The sequence below is a fragment of the Nelumbo nucifera genome, chromosome 1 (assembly GCF_055504915.1).
Source record: "Nelumbo nucifera cultivar China Antique chromosome 1, China Antique-T2T, whole genome shotgun sequence".
NCBI lineage: Eukaryota > Viridiplantae > Streptophyta > Magnoliopsida > Proteales > Nelumbonaceae > Nelumbo > Nelumbo nucifera.
Genome location: NC_142649.1, coordinates 216,303,336 through 216,324,155, shown reverse-complemented (window position 1 = coordinate 216,324,155; position 20,820 = coordinate 216,303,336). Strand labels below are relative to the sequence as shown.

At 37.7% G+C, this 20,820-nt stretch overlaps 1 protein-coding gene across 16 annotated transcripts in view; it reads right to left on the bottom strand.

Annotated features, from left to right (window-relative positions):
* LHY (Homeodomain-like superfamily protein) overlaps nt 1-15,414 on the bottom strand; it is a 58,200-nt gene extending 42,786 nt beyond the window's left edge. For 4 of the 16 annotated variants that reach the window (XM_088896197.1, XM_088896196.1, XM_088896199.1 and 1 more), the window contains exons 1-2: nt 15,078-15,133; nt 14,749-14,810 (exon numbers count right to left, since the gene is read on the bottom strand). Coding sequence is in view for 5 of the 16 variants with exons in the window: in XM_010242752.3 (XP_010241054.1) it covers nt 14,749-14,810; nt 15,078-15,189; nt 15,324-15,362 (213 nt within the window). In the remaining 11 variants the exon portion in view is untranslated. Of the gene's footprint in view, nt 1-643; nt 762-14,748; nt 14,811-15,077; nt 15,222-15,323 lie in introns of those variants that run through there. The other 12 variants (XM_088896189.1, XM_088896191.1, XM_088896188.1 and 9 more) reach the window with 8 other exon arrangements.
* Nucleotides 15,415-20,820: the final 5,406 nt, after the last annotated feature.

The window sequence follows — 20,820 nt, the reverse complement described above, 5'->3', positions numbered from 1 at the left end:
AAACTAAGCACTAGTTTGTAAAATTGCATGCTTGTATTAGGACTGCAAAAAAAAAAGGGGCTGGTTTGACCAAACAGCATTACTGCTTGGTCAAACCAGCCCCCTTTGTTTCAAGAGAGATTTAAGTTTATCAAACCAAGTATGTCAGAATTTGACAGGGTAGAGAGTTTCTTGTTCTTATAGGATTTGTAGAACCTCTCCCCTCCCCCCCTCCTTATTCTGCTCAGTAGAATGTAGCAAATCCAGGATATCCGTTATTTATTGTTGGATCTATTTAAGTATTCAAGTCACCCTAAAGGACAGTTTATTCATTGTAGCTAATCAGAGTAAATAGGGTGCTTAATGATGGGCAGTTAAGTAACTTTCCATCTTTTAGGGCATGAGAATCAAGTTAGATTCTCAACCCATTTTCTCTTCCTATCTTTTCTGTTTGATTTCTCACGGAAAACACATAGTAATCATTTGATTACGGCTCATCTTGGAATTAGAGCACCCTTCAAGTTCAATCTGCTCTAACATGGGTGCTAATGGGGCAAGGGAGAAAAGATAGGCATTCACACCAGTCACTCCAGAAACTTCTGCATTGATGAGTTAAACAAACCCTGAGCACCAGTCCCAATGTGTCCCAACAATTTTTACTCACCTCTTGTAGAGAACCTTTGGGTTTCTCTTGATTTTTGGGCAGAAGCACTAGGAAACACTTCTAGGCAGCAAACAAGACTTGAACCTTTCTCCATCAGAATGAAAAAAACCCTACTTTACTGTAAAATAAGGCAACATCAATAGATGTGATCAGCACCTTCAAACACCTATATACTCTGCTAATCCTAGGAATACATGGTTTACGACAATAAAGAAAAGAGAGAAAAACCCTACTTTGCTACCAACTTGACATTTAGAGTAGATAAATCAAAGAAAAAATAAAAAATAAGCTGCTGAAATCAAGAAACATTTGCAGCAAAGTAGAGAGGAAAGAGAGAGAAGAGAAGAGAATGAGGAGAAAGAGCACTTCAATTCTGCCCATAATAAGCCAATTCGACAGAAATAAAAATAATAGATGAATTCAAGGCCCAAGGCCTACTAACAGCCCAATAAGAAATAAAAACTGATCCAACAGATCAAAACTAATATAAATAAATGAAATATATTTCCTAGTTTGTTCTCTCAATGATCTCATTTCTCAACACTTCAAGCATACCATTTATGAATTTTTAAAGTGTTAATGCTATAAAGTATATCCAGAAGTTCCCATGCAGTAACCAGTGTTGAATTGGATACATATTGTGTCCAATACTGATATGCTAGGCATGTACGGAGTATCCAGGTATCATAGCATGCACATCTTCAAAGAACCATGCCTTCATAGGATAGAAACTACACCAAAGGAATAATCATCACTTTTGTATGTGGAGAAAGTCACGATCCATAAGGTAAATATGATCCCTTTCCTGAACCCCCTTGGGAATCTGGAAATCCCTATTAATTTTATAAAATTACCTCTTCATACATTATCATTAGAAGAGTGGGTTCATACGGTTGAAACCTCCCACAAATTGCAAGTGATTACTGGCAGAAATATCCTTGGGGTTCAACCAAGTAATTTAATTCTTGCCTTAGGAAATTGTTGTTTTCACAACTAAAAACACCCCATATCAGATGCCCAAAATAGAATTCTTTGTATGGGAGAATCTCAAACTCAACAGTCCTTCCTCTAGAGTATAGAGGGAAAACTTTATGGTGTCTTATCACCTCCTCTAGTGCCCTTCTTTTTTCCAGTAAAATCCTATTATTTCTTTCCTCCCAAACCACCCAACAGATTTCTTCCTTTGTAGTTCTCCAAAGAACTTTCCCTCTTTTTTTAGGTTGCCTCAAGTAGTCAGGATTGAAAATGCCCACTACATCTTGAGGGGGGTCCATCTGCAACTAAAAAGAGAACAGAAAAACTCCCAAACTCGAAGCACAAAAGCACAGAAGAACAGTAAATAAGATAAGGTCTCACTACTTTCCTTGCATAAGGAGCACATGTGAGGAGAAATTCAAGCAAAAGGCCCTCTTCTCTGCAGCATATCACTAGTTTTACCTTGCCAAGGAACATTTCCCAATAGAGAGCTTGAACTTCAGGTGGGACAAGCTTACTCCATATTTCTTTCACAGGGAAGTCCACTAATTAGGGGTTAAGTGAGACGAGGAGTTTGAAAAAAGAGGAGCGAGAGGAAAGACTGTCTAGTGAGCCTAACCAAATTTTAGAGTCCACAAGGGACGGGTCCAGCAAAACTTGACCTAGCAAATCCAGTAGCTGGATCAAGGAAGAACGTTCATTTTCCCTTAATCCTCGTCTATAACCCAGGTTACAATTTAAGCCAGTTGGACCAAAAGTTCCCAATCTAGAAACAATTTCCCCCTTGAAATCAGAAATATAAAAGAGATCAAGAAAAGTATGTTCAGGGATAAAGTTCCACAAGCTATAAAGAACTTTCATCACATGATATTTACACAGTTTCATGTCGACACTCAAATATTACATTCATATAATGCAAAGGAGTATTTCAGAAAAGAAGTTATTGAGTACTTGGGAAGTAATGGTGTACTACATCAAAGTTCTTGCCCTCACACACCACAACAAAATGGTGTTGTTGAGTGGAAGAATAAACATCTCTGGAGGTTGCCTGCAATCTTTCATTCTAGATGAATGTTTCAAAGTGTTTATGGGCTGATGATGTTCTTACTGATGCCTACCTAATAAACAACATGCCATCTCGCATATTGTAATTTAAGGCCCCACATCAATTTCTCTTCCCTACCTCTCTGTTGTTTTTGTCCCTAGTTTTTTGAAGATAAATAAAAAAAAAAGGAAAATTCATTAAACTCAAGAAAAAAATCAGCAACCTTACAACTCCAGCTGATTAGACATCACCTAAAAGCAACAATAGGAAACAAAACAACAAATACCAACTCAAATCCCCCTCCCCCCATCAAGAATTGCCAAGCCACATCATCTCCAACTTAACAAATAGCATAAAACCTATCCACACCCCAAGCAACAAAGCACCCTTACTTCCTATCCATTCCACCTTCATGATCCAACTTATTCCATAAAAGTCCTTCCTTGCAAAATCCTCCTTACCCGCAAAAACAAGACCCTATCTGACTCCTTAGATAGAATTGAAAGTGTCAAAACCCCCCACCTCCAAGATCACTTGATTCTGATTAGTTGGTAATCCTTTTTATCCCCCTTTTATTCTTGTCTTTGGATTTCACTTTCTTCCTCCAGTACAATCTCTTAAGTTTATTACAAGGACCTGATCCACAAATATTTCAAACTGGAGAAGACCTTCCTAAGATGGACCAACCGAGCATTATTTGGTCCCTTTAACCTTTTTGGATTCAGCAGAACTTTGCAATTGGTTCTGTCCTCCTTAAACACTTAACCCTTACCAACCTCCAACCTCTTCCTTCCCGAATCACCACCCAATCTCCCAACTATCACATCAACAAATTCTCCTTTAATAGGCGAAACCTCATTCCCACCCCCCTTGTAATTTTCACAAATCTTCTCACCACTTACAATTGCTAGCTCTATCAAAACAACTTCATCTTCTGAGGTTGCCATCTTTGACTTTCCAGTTGCCCTAGCCTCATCTTCCTTCCTTACTAGAATGAGGTTCACCACAGGGCAAGAGACTAACTCCTTCCTGTCAACTTCAAATTGCTAGCTTTCAACTTCACCTCCTACCAACTCCTCTTTCTCTAGAACTTCAACCAGATAGAAAGCAAACTCCCCTCCCTATCAACAATTCTAACCTCATACACAACACCTTTATGACCCTCTATGGGATGGTCACCATTTTGAGAACAGTTTGGAGAGAATCACTACAAGTTGAGGTTAAACCTACCTAACCACACTCACTTGCATCACCAATGATTTCCTTCCTCTTCACCACCCAAGAACCTACCATTGATGAAACAAGGAAAGGATGTGCTCATCTCCAAACAAATATGCTTGTCAAAAGCTTTTTCCGTGCCATGTTGGAACCCACCATTGCACCTACTATCAGTTGTCTACAGCTGATGCAAGTTAGGAAACGTTCTTACTAGGATCACTCACGACTTCCACTAAACATGAACTATATCAAGCTTTTGCATTGCTTTTCCAAACCCGGTGATAACCCACACCCACTCTTCCTCTTCTTTTCCTTTGTACATAGGCCTTCCATTGTCCCTCTTTGTGATTTTCATTATCAATATTATGTTCAAAACTCGTCTCCTTCCTCAGGTAAATCAGATCCTCGGTCTATACCCTGTATTTTCCTTGGTTACCTATCTACACAAAAGGGATACAAATGTTATGACCCTGTGTCTAAAACGGTGTGTATTTGTATAGATGTAATGTTCTTTGAGTCTCATCCCTCTTCCCTACCTCACCTCAAGGTAATAGTGAGGTGAGTCTCTCTCTTTCCATTCCTATCACTCATTCTTCACAGACTTCACCTTTGTCATAGATGTCTCAACCTCCTCAACCTTTGAAGCAAGTCTACATTCATTCCTGTCACCACAAGAATCAATCATCAAATTCAAGCAAGGAATTGGAGGTGGTGCTTTGAATGCCAGCAAAATGTCATGAGGCAGATCTGCACATCAGCCCTTTCCTCAACTAGGTATTCCTGAACCCATCCCTAATGATCTTAATTTACCTATTGCAATCTGTAAGGGTGTGACGTCTTGTACCAAACATCCTATTTCTCATTTCACTTCCACTGCTACTTTGTCTCCTTCCTACTATGCCTTTGTTTTTTTTTTACCGGTAGAAAAAAGATTTTATTAAAATTTGGAAAGAAGAAAAGAGAAGTACAGCTTTTTAGCCTCTATTCTGGGAAGAGTTATTTGCTATCAGGGGTTTACGGGAAGGCCCTAGGTGCATATGGGGAGATTTTAATGTTATCAGATTCTCGAGGGAAACAAATAATCCTAACCAAGTGATCACTACTAGTATGAAAAAATTTAATGCTTTAGTGGACACCCTTGAGCTAAAAGAGCTTCCCTTATTGCAAGCAGACTTTATGTGGTCAAACTTCCAGTCCCCCCCTACTTGTACCAAGTTGGATAGATTTCTTTTCTCTATTGACTGGGAGGAAATGTGGGGTACCCTAATCTCCAAAGCCTTGCCTAGAGTGACTTGGGATCATTGTTCCATTAGCCTTGAAAAGGAGCATTTTGGAGGAGGTCCATACCATTTAAATTTGAAAATATGTGGTCTGAAGACTATTCTTTCAAGGAAAGATTGAAGTTTTGGTGGGGAGAAGTCAGATCCTTAGGAAGTGATAAATTAGTGTGTTTCAGCAGAAACTTTAAGAGACTAAAGGAGAGAATTAAAGCTTGGAACAAAGAATTTTTTGGAAGAGTAGAGGAAACCAAGGAGAAGATAACTTTGAGAATTGAAGAGTTGGACAAAAAAAGAGGCTCAACAAACTCTAGCTGAAGATGGAAGGGCAGAAAGGTGGAAACTAAAGCAATCGCTAGAAGAGTTATTAAGGAAAGAAGAGATTTGCTATAGGCAAAAATATAGGTGCAAATGGTTGTTGGATGGGGATGGGAACACACAGTTTTTTCACTCTAGGCAAATGGAAAATGGGAGAAGAAAGAAAAATACCATTCACAGTGTGCATGTGGAGGGTCAGGAGATAACAAGGATCTTTGTAAATCATTTTAAAGCCCTTTTGCAGGCCCAATTGGGGGAAGTACAAGGCTACCGGATTTGGACTGGGATAGAGTGACAGTGGACCAAGTACAATTTTTGGAAAGGAGATTTTCATTGGAAAAGATTGAGGAAGCAATTTTCTCAATGGAGAGATCAAAAACCCCGGGACCAAATGGTTTTTCAATGGCTTTCTACCGGAAATGTTGGGATTTTTTGAAAACAGACCTCTTGGAAGTCTTTAATGATTTTTTCCACAAAGGGGAGATCCCCCCCCCCCTGGAGTAAATTCCACTTTTATTGCCTTGATCCCAAAAAAGAATGGGGCAAAAACCACTTTTATTGCAGTGTATCTATTCCCAAAAATGTTGCAAAGGCTTTAGAACTACCTAAGTGGAAGAATGCAATGCAAGAAGCCTATGCCCTTCATAAGAATCACATAAGATCTTGTTGTTCTTCCAAAGGGAAAGAAGCCTATAGGTTGCAAGCAGGTATAGTCTATGAAGGGATTTTCTTAGATGTATGGATTGATTATACAAAGACTTTTGCCCCTGTTGTTAAGATAAACACTATAAGAGTTCTCTTGTCCTGGTTGCAAATTTTTCTTGGCCACTACACCAATTGGATGTGAAGAATACATTCTTGAATGGTGACATGGAGGAAATATATATGATCTAACCACCAAAGTGGTTCAATCTCCTACGGTGTGGTTTGGGAGATTCAACAAAGTGGTTCAGTAAGTTGGTTTTAAGTAGTGACAAGTAGATCTCACGATATTTATAAAGAGAAAGGGCGACCTTGTTGCTATCTTGATTGTGTATGTGGATGACATGGTCACCACTGAAAATTGGAAGAGATTAAAAAGCTGAAAGATTTCCTTGCATCTCAATTTGAAGTTAAAGATCTTGGTCCTATAAACTACTTCCTTGGCATTGATGTGGCCAGGTCAGAGAAGAGTATTTTCATCTTTCAAACTATATATTTTTTTTTTCTGATAAATTCATCTCTCATAGTATATACTTAAAAACTAGGCTGTAAATCGACTAATACCTCTATGGATGTTAATCATAAACTTGGTGATAATAGTGGAGAGGCATTACCTAACCCTCAGACATTTGCAATGAGTGTCCCAAGCTAGTACATGCACTCACCTAACAAGACCTCTCACATTGCTATTGCTGAACAGTTCCTTAGGCTCAGTTTGGAAGTGGTAAAAATACAAATATGTAGAGTGAAAAACCTTGTATTTTGTACGTTTTTGTACTATACATATTTGTATTTGTACTCTTTCCAAACTGAGCCTTAGTTACTTAAAGAGACAACATGCTAGGGGTGTAAATTGCTACCCAAATTGAAGTATTTACACTGCATTGGGCCCAGGCTTTCGGGATGGGCTCCATTGAAATTTTGAGAATTTCCCAACCTAAACCCACCCAAGTTGCACCCTAACCCAGGAAAAGGGAGTCTCTTCTCTAAGTAGGGACATATTAAGGTGGAAGGGTATGGTAATGCAAATTAGGCAGGACCTATGGATGACAAAAGGTCCACCACTGGATATTGCATATTTGTAGGAGGAAATCTAGTTACAATGGAGAATAAACAAAAGGTGGTAGCAAGATTAAGTGCAGAAGCTGAATATAGGGCCATGGCTCAAGGATTTGCAAAGGTCCTATGGCTAAGAAATCTCCTTGCTGAATTGGGATTTTAAACACCAAGTTTTATTTCTTGTATTGCGACAAGGAAGCCATTAGCATTGCACACAATTTAGTTCTTCATGAAAGAACCAAGCATATAGAAGTTGACAAACATTTCATCTATGAAAGAGTAGAAAACAAGGGAATTTTGCATACCTTTATTAATTCTAATGAGCAAATTGCAAGTGTGTTTACTAAGAATGTTATTACCTTGTGCCACTATGAGTTTTGTAACAAGTTAGGTATGTATGACATATATGACCCAACTTGAGGGGGAGTGTCATAGGAAACAGTTTATATGTATTTCTAGGTGTAAGGGTATTATTGTAATTTGACATTTTTATTTAACACTCTTGCCGGTGCCACCACACCCGATCATTGGATTCTCCACACTTTCTTCTCTCTTGTCTGACTACTCATCTCCTTTCTAGTCCTCCTATTAGAAATGACAAAGAAGAAGAGTATGATATTTTATTTAGTAATAAGAGAATAATAGGTCTCTTACATGTTTAGATACAACTAGAACCCAGTAATTCATGAATAATTCCATATATTGAAACGGCCTTTCGAAACAAAAACAAAGAACTTCTAGGCATGTCCTTTTTAGCCTGCCCCAAGCTCTTCTAGGCACTTAAACTTGAAATTACTATACTTCCCTTACATGTTTAGATGCAATCAAAGCCATAATAATTCATGAATAAAACTTCATATATCTAAACAGTTAAGTGAACAGAAACAAAGAACTATTGTTTTTATATAAAAAAACTTTGTTATCATATAAGAACATATTATATCAATTATTTGAGTTAACTTACAAAATTAACTCAACTCAATTTAATTGAGCCATGTTACAACCATATTGGGTTGACTACATGAGTTCTGTCCAACACTTCCACCATTCCACTTTGTTAATTGCTATATCCATTGTTAACTTATGGGTCCTAGAATAATTTCTCACTATTTCAACCCATGTGCTTTTTTTAGCCTACCCCAAGCTCTGCATGCGACAAAGCCATCTTAAACTACTATTCTTCATTCTATCACTTATCGGGGCAATTCCTAGGTTCTTACAAATATGATCATTTCTCATCCTATCTCTTCTAGTTTTTGCACCCATCTCCACATTTCTACTACAATAATTTTTTTGGACATATTTCTTGGCTGCCCTGCTCCCTACAAAATTTCTAGCCTTATAACCATTTATAAATGTAAGGAAAATTTTATATAATTTCCAAAGTTAAATCATAATTATTATATACTCTTTATCACCAATAAGAACAATGATATTAATTATTTGAGTTAATTTACAAAAGAATTTCTATTGATATTTGTCTTTCTTAGAGTGAGTGAGTGAGTGAGTGAGAGAGAGAGAGTATTGATTATGATTGAGTCACAAGTAATAGAAAAAGGAAAACAGGGAGAGGTAAAAGATTACGAGGAAAGAAAAAGAAAGGGAAAGGGAAGAAAGAATGTAAAGATGAAGATTGTATGTTGGAATCTAAGAGGCCTAGGAGGTCGAAGAAAGACAAGAATGGTCCTATGCCCCTTCTTGGGGGGCTTCTAGAGGTATTATAGCTATGTAAACATGGACCTTTATGAATGTTTGGAGGAATTTGTGGATAAATTCTCGATGTCAATGAAACTAGGGAATAAGGAAGAAGGATTTGAATGGGTGGTAACGAATATTTGTGGACCCACAAAGTACAAAGAAAGGGGGAGTTGTAGGCAGTGAGAGGATTATGACAAGGACCTTGGTGCTTGGGAGGTGATATCAATGTGTTGAGATATATGCATGAAACAACAGAGCCCAACCAAAGGCTAAATACCAGTATGAGAAAGTTTAATTCGTTCATAGGTTCTTGTAAACTGAAAGAACCACCTTTGCTCTGAATATCTTTTACTTGGTCCAGTTTTCAAGCCAACCTTATTTTCTCAAAGTTAGGCAAGCTCCTTTTTTCAGTGGACTAGGAATCCCTTTGGGGAAGCTTAATCTGCAAAGCATTGCCAATAACAATATGAGATCACCATCCAATTCTATTAACCCAAGAGATATTCTCTAGAGGCCCCTCCCCTTTTGAGTTTGAGAAAATGTGGATGACACACTCATCTTCTGCAATATAAGATCTTGGTGGGCTGAAAATGTGAGTGGAAGATGGAAGAAGTATAGATTTATAAAAAAATTACAAGTTTATAACTATTGAAGTCAAGGCTAAAGAGTTTGAATAAGGAGGTTTTTGGACCTGGATGCAGTAATTTGGACATACAAAGACAACACCAAGAAACAGGGATTAAGACAAGGGACCCACTATCCCCATTTCTTTTTGTCATTATTACTGATGTGTTAGGGAGACTCGCTATTAAAGCCATAGGGGCAAGACTATTTTAAGGCTGGAAGGTGAGAAAAGAGGAAACTATGTTAACACATCTGCAATTTGCTCATGATATAGTGTTGTCCAGTGAGGATGTCGGGGTGGAAGGGGCAGAGAATGTAAAATCCTTGATAAAATGTTTTGGATTGGTCTCAAATCTGAAGGTGAAGATTGAAAAAAGTTGTGTAGCTAGAATAAGCATGAACAAAGAGGAACTAGGAAGGATTGCAGTGGGTGGCAAATACAATATCTTGGTCTCCCTCTAGGAGGAAATCCAAGAAGCAGTGGATTTTGGGATCCAATTGTGGAAACGTGTACAAAGAATTTGTCAACTTGGGAGGGGTATTTTTCACTAGGCAGTAGCATAACCTTGATCAACTCAACTTTAGCAAACCTACCAGCATACTTCCTTATGTTCAGGATGCCAAGTGTAATAGCTAAGAGTGGAGAAGATCACGAGGGATTTTTTATAGGAGCAAGGAGACTCCAAGAGGGATCACCTTTTAGACTGGAGTATTATGTGCAAAGGTTGAGGGATAGGAATTCAACATTTCTAAGGAAATGGTTATGGAGATTTCCAATAGACTCCGGAAAGCTTTAGCATAATGTGGTAGCAAGTAATCATGGAGACACTCAAATGGTTGGTATGCTAGTTTAAATGCAAGGGCATCTTCCTTCTCCCCTTGGAAAGCTGTGATTCTATTGCTTCTTCATTTCCATAACCATACCCAGCTTTTTGTCGACTCTAGGAATAAGGTCACTTTTTGGGAGGATTAATAGTGGGGAGACAAACCACTCAAGAAAGTTAACTTGATCTTTACTCTATCTCCTCTCTCAAAGGTAGACCTATTTTTTCTTCTACATCCTCCTCTCTGGCTGTCTTGGATTTGATTAGTTCCTTAGAGTTTTTCTTTCAAAATCCTTCTACCTGATTCAGAATTTGGACTGCCTCCTCTTCTGGTGTATTCTCTTGCGCTTCCTTTTTTCATATCATCGCTTCCTCTTTACCTCTCATTCATAGCTTTTTATTTAAGGAAATCTGGGCTAAACCTATTCCTTCCAAAATTAGACTTTTTGTTGGGAGGTGTATGGTGTAGCACCAAGGATCTTTGACACTTTTGGACATAGGAGAGAGCCAATCGACATTGAGTCCCTCTTTAACAACTCTTTCTTCCTGGTAGCCTCTAGGAGAGCCAGGATGATATGGAAGTGCTTGAGGGGAGCAGCCTTTTGGGTGATATGGAAGGAAATAAACAACAGGTTATCAAAGAAAAGAAATGAACCATTGAAATGGTGAATAAAAGTATACAAATCACAGCCATACATTGAATCAAAACATTGAGGAACTCCATTTTCCAAGTGACAATCTGCCAAGGAATATGAGTGTAATAGCAGCCACCCTCTCCAAAAAGATGTGATATCATTGAGTTGGTCTCCCCTAGCAGCTGGTGGAGTTAAACTTTGATAGATGTAGTTTGTAGTTTGGGTAACCCAGGAGAATCTGGTATAGGTTGGGGCATTAGAGATCAAAAGGAAAGCATCATGGCACCATTTTCAAGACCTATTGGGGTGGAAAACTCAATAAAGCATAACTTCTAGAAGTATTGCATGGTCTAAGAATGGCAATGTCTCTAAATTTGAGAAATGCCGTAGTAGAGGGGGATTCAAACGTGGTTTAATGGCTTCAACAAAACAGGTAAGCCCCTTGGCAATATTGGTATCAGTTGAAGGAGCTTAGAAAGTTGGCAGGTTAAGTAATTGCAAGGTTATGAAAAGAAAAAGTAATTGCAAGGTTCACTTGGACTTACATATCAGCAAATGAACACTGATGCAATGGCTAGGAAAGGGATGAACAGTGCATATATGCTTTGGGGTAATCAGTTGTAAGAAATTATATGTAGGGTGAGGAAATACCTCACATAAAGTGATCAATACCACAAGGATGGTTACTCAAGTCTCACCATCTTGATACTACTATGTGCATTAACATTTTTGCAATTAATAAAGTTTTCACTGTTACTGGTCAGGAGAGAGAGAGAGAGAGAGAGAGAGAGGTTTGAGTCACATTTACATGTCTTCACTCTTTATTGAGAAAGAAGATAGGCGAACTCCATAGCAGATAAGATTTTGATAGGATGAGTGCTTTCCGTATAAGTTTCCACAATTTTCAAACCAAAACAAATCAACTTACATAAACTATTTGTGATGAAACAATTTTCAAGTTGTGAAGTAATTCAACACTTTCAAAAACTAAGTTGTGCTGTTTAGGCAATCCAGGAGAGCCAGGAGTTGGAGGGGTAGTAAAAGATGATAGAGGAAGCATATCACTAAACTTTTCAGGGGCTGTAGGTTTTTGCAATTCCTTGAGAGCAGAATGCTAGCTATTATTCAAGGCTGCAAGTTGATAGTACAAATACCAATGTTTTAAAACATGGGAGCATGAAACAAGGTGCTACACTACCTGGAGGCATGACGCATAGTTCAGAACGTAAGAGGCATAAACCTCCTTAAGAAGAGGGGGATGAGGAGGAAGAAGAAGAGGAAGGAGGATCTCATCATTTTTTTATTCTATCTTATGAAAGATATCTTGTATTAAGAAGAATGAAAATGCATAACAGTAGTTGAGGGGGATCTAGGGGGCAAAGCCCCCCAGCCAATGGGGTCTGAGGGCTTCGCCCCTGACCCAAACTTTCTTTCCCTTTTCTTTCCTTCCCTTCCCTTTCCTTTTCTCTTTTTTTGTTTTTTTTTTTTTTTTGATAAGTTCCTTATCTTTTCTCTTTTATTCATCTCTTTCTTTCTTTCTTTTTCTTTCCCTTCCCTTTCTTTTCTTTTCCTTTCCTTTCTTTCTTTTATTTTTTCTTTCTTATTTTATCATTCTGTCTTTTTTGTATGAAGCATGCACGAGGCACATGAAGTGTACGCCTCTAGCATACCTCATGCAAAAGGCATATGAGATATACGCCCTTAAGGCATAAACGCCTTTGGTAGTGTTTTAAAAGCACAAGGCACAAAAAAAACACACAAGCCATTTTGCACCTAAGGCACAAGGCACAAGGTAGGCCACAAACCTTTCTGAAGCAACGTGCAAATTTAAAAAAAATTCAAAATAAATTAAGAAAATATTATAAGTAGTATTAATTAAAAAATCAAGATTTAATTTTAAACTAAATGTTTCAAAAAGCCTATTAACTTAAATTAAAATACATAAAAAACATATTCAAAGTGAAAATGCAAAAATAAAATAAAAAGTAGCATATAAAACATATTTAATCATATCAAACTTTATTTATTTCCCAATCACATTATTTCAAATAACTAATGTGATGTTAAACATCTTTTGTTCCTAAATTTACAAGCTGCCTTTGTACCAAGCCCCTTGAGGCAATCCCAAACAAGTCCATGTTAGGGTCTTAAAGTCTTAATCCCTACAAAAATGATTTTATAATTTTAATTATCCTTTAAAAATATCATTTATTAGGATGAACAAATGAACAACATTAGCAAATAAGGGTTCTTATAGCAAAATGCACAAATTTCAAAAAGGCACACACTTCGGCGAGCACATAGCCCCAAGCGCAAAAAGCACCAGGCATGCACCTTTAAAAGTGCTACTCATGAGGTGCTCCTCGAAGCACTTTAGGGGCACAACACCTTGCGCACAAAGTTGGAATGTTGTGATCATCAAGGGAGACTACCAAATGGAATGTAGCTTACGGTTGAAGTTGAAAAATAAAAAATAAAAAAAAATGATCGATTGCTAATTGAATGATGATGTCTCACATAAACAAGTATAGTTGTTTTGGTCAGCCCTACATGAGAATTCATGGCCCAATATGAGATTTTTCTCTTTTTTCTTCTCTTTCATTCTTTTTTTTCCTTTCCCTTTTCTTCTTTCTTTTTTCTATCTATCTTTTTTGTATGAGGCACATGAGACTTACGCCTCTAGCATTCCTCATGCAAAAAGCATATGAAGTGTATGCCCCAAAGGCACCAATGCCTTTAGCATATGCATCAAGGCGTTTTGGGGGCAGCTCACTTGGAGGTGTACACCTCCCACACCTTTTAAAACATTGAGAACAACAGAGTTGGAGTGCTATAATTATTGAGGGAGACTATCAAGTTATCATATATCCTAGCTAAATTTAGAGGAACCACCCTGGAGGTTCAAAGCAATGGTTAGAGAAGCTAAAGCAATTGGAAGAAGCCTGAACTGCTCGTTCAGGTGGATTACCAAACCAGCCAACACTCTAGCTAACGGCTTAGCCAGAGCAGGAGTAACAAGACAAGGGTGTATATGGAGCATGCCAAGACCTGGGATCGATGTGTAATTTTCTAGCTGTCTTCTATTCATTGTATGGTCGGGTCAATGCTGTGTTTTGTATAGTCTCTACTGTCTAGCCTAGACAGCCCAGGGACATTGTTTTTTAAGGCACTTAATACAAATACCTCGGTTGATTATTAAAAATAATTGTAAATGCAAAAAGGAAAAGATGAAAGATGTTAAAACATGATGACCATCTGATTAAATTCTAATCATACTTGAGATAAAAGCTAATAAAAATAGTGAAACACCAAAAGTATGCCTGTTTGAATTGTTCATTGGCAAGACTCCTCCAAAAAGAAGCACTAATCAACTAATAGAACTTTGGAGGAGTAGGTTATAAAACAATTCAAGAATTAGTATATTAAACTAATTAGAGATGCCAAAGCTTCTTATCAAATGCAAGTTTTAACTGGAATTGTCCAAGATTAATATGATCGGGTTTGATAAACCCATAAAAATGTAAAGTGACTTTTTGAAATTCCACAACTTGCACACACCAATGCAGAGTCCTTACAGAACTTAGGGTATCAAGATTGACAACCATCAGCATAGTTGTGGAAAAAGTTGTGTTGCAGATAAAAAGTACCAGCTATGATTTATGGACTAAGAAATCTTATGTAGATATAATATTCCCATAACAAGCATAGCAGCAAGAAGGTAAAAGTAGACCTTTGAAAAGAACTTTTGTGCATGACTTCTTATCTGCACGGCAGTCTTTGTTCCAATATGTTCTGCATACCACAAAAATAAAAACAGAAGAGAAGGAACAGATCTCCAAGTAAGCGAAAATACAGATCAATAGAGCGTTTTGGGTAATTCCTAACACGAAATATAAATGGATCCAAATCCATGGCTCAAAACAACAAAAAGAACTGATCATGGCAGCCACCTCAAGGCAAAAGGAACAATTCTTCTGCAGCTGTATGCAAGGAAGTAACCTGAATTTAACTTTCTAAACTAAACCAACACAAGGAATTAAAGACTGAACAAAACAGAACCTTCTATACGCTGCCATGCTCGCCCATACAGTCTCAATGCTTCTAGGAACTTGTTGTGCTCCTCCTCTGTCCATCTCTCTCGTTGTTTAGTTATTGTATACGGCTTCCTCGTCTACTATTGGGGAAAAATCAAAATTCAGGATCCTGAGCAAGATAATGGTCTAATTTCATAGTTGATATTATCAAAAGGAGGAAAGAAAGGGACTATGAAAAGGGGGATATGAATTTTTCACTAACAGTAATCACCTTTATGATCAAGTCTTCACCAGAAGAATAGACGTCCATTACAGGACGTCTGCAGCTAATCGCTGCTTCAAATCTTCTCTACAAGCAAGTGATGCATCCTCGTTCTTCCATCTCTCTCGATGTTGTATGCTCGAAACTAGTCGTGCTGCCGCAAACGTAACCTCATAACTTAATTCTACTGCAAAAGAGCAACAAAACACCGCGATAGAGATCCGTCTCCGCAACTAACAACAAAAGCTACTACAAGATAATAATACTGATCCACTAAAAGAAGAACCAAAATAAAAAAGAAAATCCCATTTTTTTTTCTTTTTCAGAATCCACCGCAGCAGAGACGCTTTTCTGAATCCGAAACAACTTTAACAAATCCACTAAAAGAAAATTCCCTTTATCACAATCCTCACCAAAACGAACCGGATGACGCCGGAACCTTAGAACGTAAAAGGAGCTGAATCAGTAATCAACAACGACCCGTAAAACGAGCCATCATCAGTTAGACGTCCTCATCAAAATCAGAAAAGTGAGGAAGTCTCAAAAGAAAAAAAGAAATAAAAAGAACTAAAAAATCCAAAACTCACCTTCCGAGACAGCCATTGAATGCTTAGACTGCCGGTGCTCTGACCTGGTCCCTGAGGTCTGATCATGAACAGAGTGAGTTCATCGGAGGTTCGCTGGTTGGAAAACAAAGATATTCCGGCAGCGATGGATCGGAATCTGAACCAATTAGTCGGGGAAGGAGGGCCCTAGCTGATAGGACAGTAGCAAAGAGGGGGGAGAGAGAAAGAGAAGGAGAGAGAGCGAGCGAACGAGAAACAAAGCAGTAGTAATTTGGAGTTTGGAGTCAGGCGTTTCAGAGAGAGCTAAAACCAGAGACGCCCTTGGCTCACAGAGACAAAACACTGAGACGCAACCTCAGCCACTACAATTTGTTGTGAATTTATTTTTGCAAGAAAAAATGGGGGATTTATTTGAGGCTGGCATGGAAGGAAAGGTAACCGGCTAGGGAGATGGGGATGTCAAGAGGAAGGAGTTCACAAGATGGTGACAAGTGGCATCACCGTAGTGGCGGAATGCTAACTTGACAAGAGCACCTCGCGCTTTTCCTGCAGGAGAGAGAAAAGGCGTAGACAGTAGAGCCGTTGTCAATCCTCATCCACAAACACCCACAAGCTGGGCCCTCGGGATACCTCCTCCAGGCTCCAGCGAGCCCGTAAAAGCGTATCTTCTATTCCTACAGGAACATTACAGCCACGTGGCGGCTGAAGGAAACTGTCGGTATCCGGTCATCTCGTTCTGTCTGAGTACGGGTTCTCTATACCGCCGTTCCATGTGCTTACTATTCTCTTTTTTATTAATTAATTAATAATAATTATGGTTATATTTGGATAAGCTTCTGCTTCGTGTTTGACTGTTTTCCGAACAACAAAAACAAACAAGCATAAAGTTTGCTTGGTGTTTTTACTGTATCGTTTTGTAATTTGGTGAATATTGTTTTTACCGGAAGTTGTTTAGATAATAGCATAAATAAGTGTTGAGGTTAATAGGTTATATTGTCTACCAAGTGTTGAAATTTATGATATAAAAATTGTCAATTGGGCCATGCGGAACTTATAAACGAGTTCATTAGAAAGTCATTTGAAGCCACAAGCTTAGTTTGGGGATAGTGCAAATAAATTGTATACTTCCCAAATTCAGTCGTAAGAACTAGTAAAAAGAGAAACAAAAACCTCCATCACAAAAGACTTCTCATTGATAAAGTTCCTGTTAACCTAGACAAGTCTACAATGCAGATCTGCTAAGCTATAAATGTCATTCAGAATCGGCCAAGCCTCAGGTGGGAAATCGAAAGACTTTTCATTGATAAGATTAACTATAGTTTTGGAATCACAAAAGATCAAAATACTTTGAATGCCCTTACTAGTAGCAAAGTAGCACCATTCTTTCACTACAAGAAAAATGAGCTAGGTTGGCGCTTACTAAACCGCCGGCATAGATATGAGCTGGTGGTTCAGTGGTCGCCTTCTATAATTGCGTCGCCCTAGGTCATGGACGCTAGTCTAGAAGACAAAGACACCGCCATCCTAGGGACCTGGTCCAACCATTCATTTGCTAGCGGTGTTTAGAGAACCGTCGGCTTATATAATGCACGGTGGCAGTCCAAACCGCTGGGACAGGCGGCCTTGACCACCGGTTTAGTTATTGATTTGGCCTTACAGGGCCCACAAGTAGCAAACAAAAAAGAACCAGAGTCATCTCTCACTACAAAACCAAAACCACTAGATACCGGGTTTGAGAACCTTCCATCTATATAGGCTTTACAAAGAGAACCCAAAAAAGATTGTTGTACTGCAGCTTGAGCTTGAGGAGAACTATGATGCAAACAATCTGCTAATTCTTGTTGGGAAGCTTTCTCTACTTTCCTCATCAAACTGTTAGCAGACAAGATAGTGAAGACAACATTAGGGATTACACTATTGAAAACAAAATCATTCCTCACCTTCCAAATTAGCCAAAGCATTATAGCTGAGTACTCCAAAGCAAAGTGCACAAAGGATGGATATGAGTCTAACTAAGCTATCCACTAGCCCCACCATTCTGCAAAGGATGAAGCAAAATCTAAGTTGGTAAACTAGAGATTGAGTCTACCACCAAACCATGGAGCTCCGGCATGATTACAGAGTCTAAGAGAGCATGAAGGATGCTTTCATTGGATCCACCACAAAAAGTGCACCTCTCATTTGACCCTATACCTCTATTCAAGGTTTTAAAAGACTAAAGGCGTAGTTGAGGTGCTATATCCCTAAAAGGTGAGGCGTAAGCCTTAAAAAAAATAATAATTACAGTTTATACATGGTAAAATTAATCTATGAAAACCAAGATAAAATGAAAAAGAATAGGATACAAACATCTAAATTCCATAAAACTGAAATTTTATAGTTTATATAACCAATAAGTCCAAACATCATGTCATCTTCATTCTTTTAGGGGGTGTTCTTTTTTCGGATTTTGAGAGGGGGAAAAGTTGGTCAATAGGATTTTGATTTCCATTGACCAAGAAACCCATGTTCTTTTATCAAATTTATGTGGGCATTAGGGAAAGTTTATTTTCCTAGGTATCACTTACCTGGTAAATAACTTTCCAACCTAGGGGGAAAATTGCCAACACTTGAATTTTTATGGACAAAATGGTCATTTCCTTATTTACATGAGAAATAAAAGAAATTGGGTAAATGCATTTACCCGGGTAAGTCTTTTCTAGGAAACACTTACCCGAATAAGTAACTTACCGAAAAGCGAATAGGGCCTTAGTGTCATATGCATATCCCAAGGTTTCATAAAAGAAATCTTCTCCATGGGATTCACCTTTTGCAACCTATCAAGAAAACATAAACCTTTTCCATGGTTTCATCAAAAAAATACCTTTCCCATGGATCTCACCTTTTCAATCCTATAAAAGAATCATAAACTTCTCCCATGGTTTCACAAAAGAAAAAAAACCTTTCCCATGGGATTCACCTTTTCAAACCTATCAAAAAAGTTATAAACTTCTCCCATGGTTTCATAAAAAAAAATTAAAAAATAAACATTTTCCATGAGATTCATCTTTTTCAAACCTATCAAAAGAAATCATAAACCGTTTACATTTCAGCTTTCAAATCCCCAAAATCTCAAATTATTTAAATTATCAAAAAGCTTCCATCATCATAATTGGCTTCATCCATAGGATCATATGAATACTATATATTTTTTCAAAATAGTATATAAGAAAGTAATATGGATTATGGAGAAAGACTCCCTTTTGGCTTTTGAATTTTTATTTGCATTTCTCTTTCTCTTGGAGGATGATTTATCTTCCTCCATCACCTCATCAATATAATTTTGATCAATCCCAACATCATGAAGAAGTGATTCAAAAGTAGGAAGTTGTTCTTGGGCATTTAATGCATCATTTTCAGTTATCCACTCATCATCAGATTATATTTCATCTAAACAAAGTGGATCCTCTATTGTTTTCTTCCTTGCTTCTCTTTGTCTCAACTTGAGATTGTACATGATATACAATGAGTTAAGTCTCTTTTGTTGTAGATGGTTCCTTCTTTTAGTGTGGATCTATTTTTTTTTACAAGTCACAAAATATTAAATTAAAATTTACAACTCATTAATATAGCATCAATCTTAACATTTAAATGTTAAATTGATTACCTGATTGAAAGAGCTCCAATTCTGCTAACAATTGAATGAACTTCATGTGAGACTTAACACTTTCATAGCAAACTTTCATAAATAAAACATTTTTTCCCTATTTCTCTTTCCCTTACCTGAGGTGCTTACCTATAAGATAGTGATTAGTCCATTCAGGGTCGTTTACCTATAGAAGAAGGCAGAGTTTGTTCCCTCTCGAAATTCCAAAAGCATACTTGAGAAAAGTCAGTTGTTGATCAAGGGTTCTATAGTCGAATTTCCTTTGGACCTCCCAAACCATAGTAAAGCCATCATTCTTGTCCAAATTGGGCTAGAATTGTAGTTGGTGAAGCATAGTAAATTCCCTGTGAATAATGCTTGATCCGGCATAAAACAAAGGTATCATCCTAACTTAGTGCTTTGTTGATTAATCAAAGAAGGGATTGGAAGCTATCCTCAATTATTTCTCTTTCCTCGATGATCCCATGAATTCAAAAAAGTCACTAATTAACCAGTTGAGCTTATGCATTAGACTTTTTTTAGCAAACTAGCCAAATCCATAGGATACACCTCAGGGGTCATCAAAGGGCTAAAAAAATGATGAAAGAAAAATAAAGAGGAGAAAAGAGAGAAGGAAAAAAAGAGAGAAGAATGAGAGTACTTGAGGGGTTTTTGCTTGGCATATATTATGTTCAACATGTGCTTCTTCAATATGTGACGTACAATCGATAATGAGATGAAGGGAGGCCATCATTGGCCGCTTGTTTGACCTTGTGCATTCAATCCTTGTAATATAAAGAAAAGTCCCCTACTTGGCCCTTTGAGCTGTTATGTCAACTTTTTTTTCATAATAAACACTTCCAAGCAAGTGGGCATCTAAATAAGCAGAGTGCAATTAGAGTAATCGAGCAAGAGATCAAACAAAAAAGGAGAAAAATAAAAATGAAAGGAGGAGAAGGGTAAAAATAAAAAACAAGAAGAGAAAGAAGAAAAGAAAAAAGGAATGAACTTTTGACAATTTTGTTGAGAATGAAATAATCAAGGAAGATTAATGCATTGGCAAAATGGAGAATCAAGAAATAGTCAGAAGAAACTGGAGCAGTTAAGGTAATTTTATAGCCATGGGATCCTTTGTGATGACATCTACGCATTAGTTCTGATTTTGCCTACCTATTTACATTTCATCCCAAAATAAAGTCATCTCTGATTAATAAGAAGGTACAATTCATGTTGATGAAGAATATGAAGTCACCACCTAAATTTTTGGGAATTTGGGAATTTAGGAAAACCCAAAAATTTTCAAGAAAAATGTTTT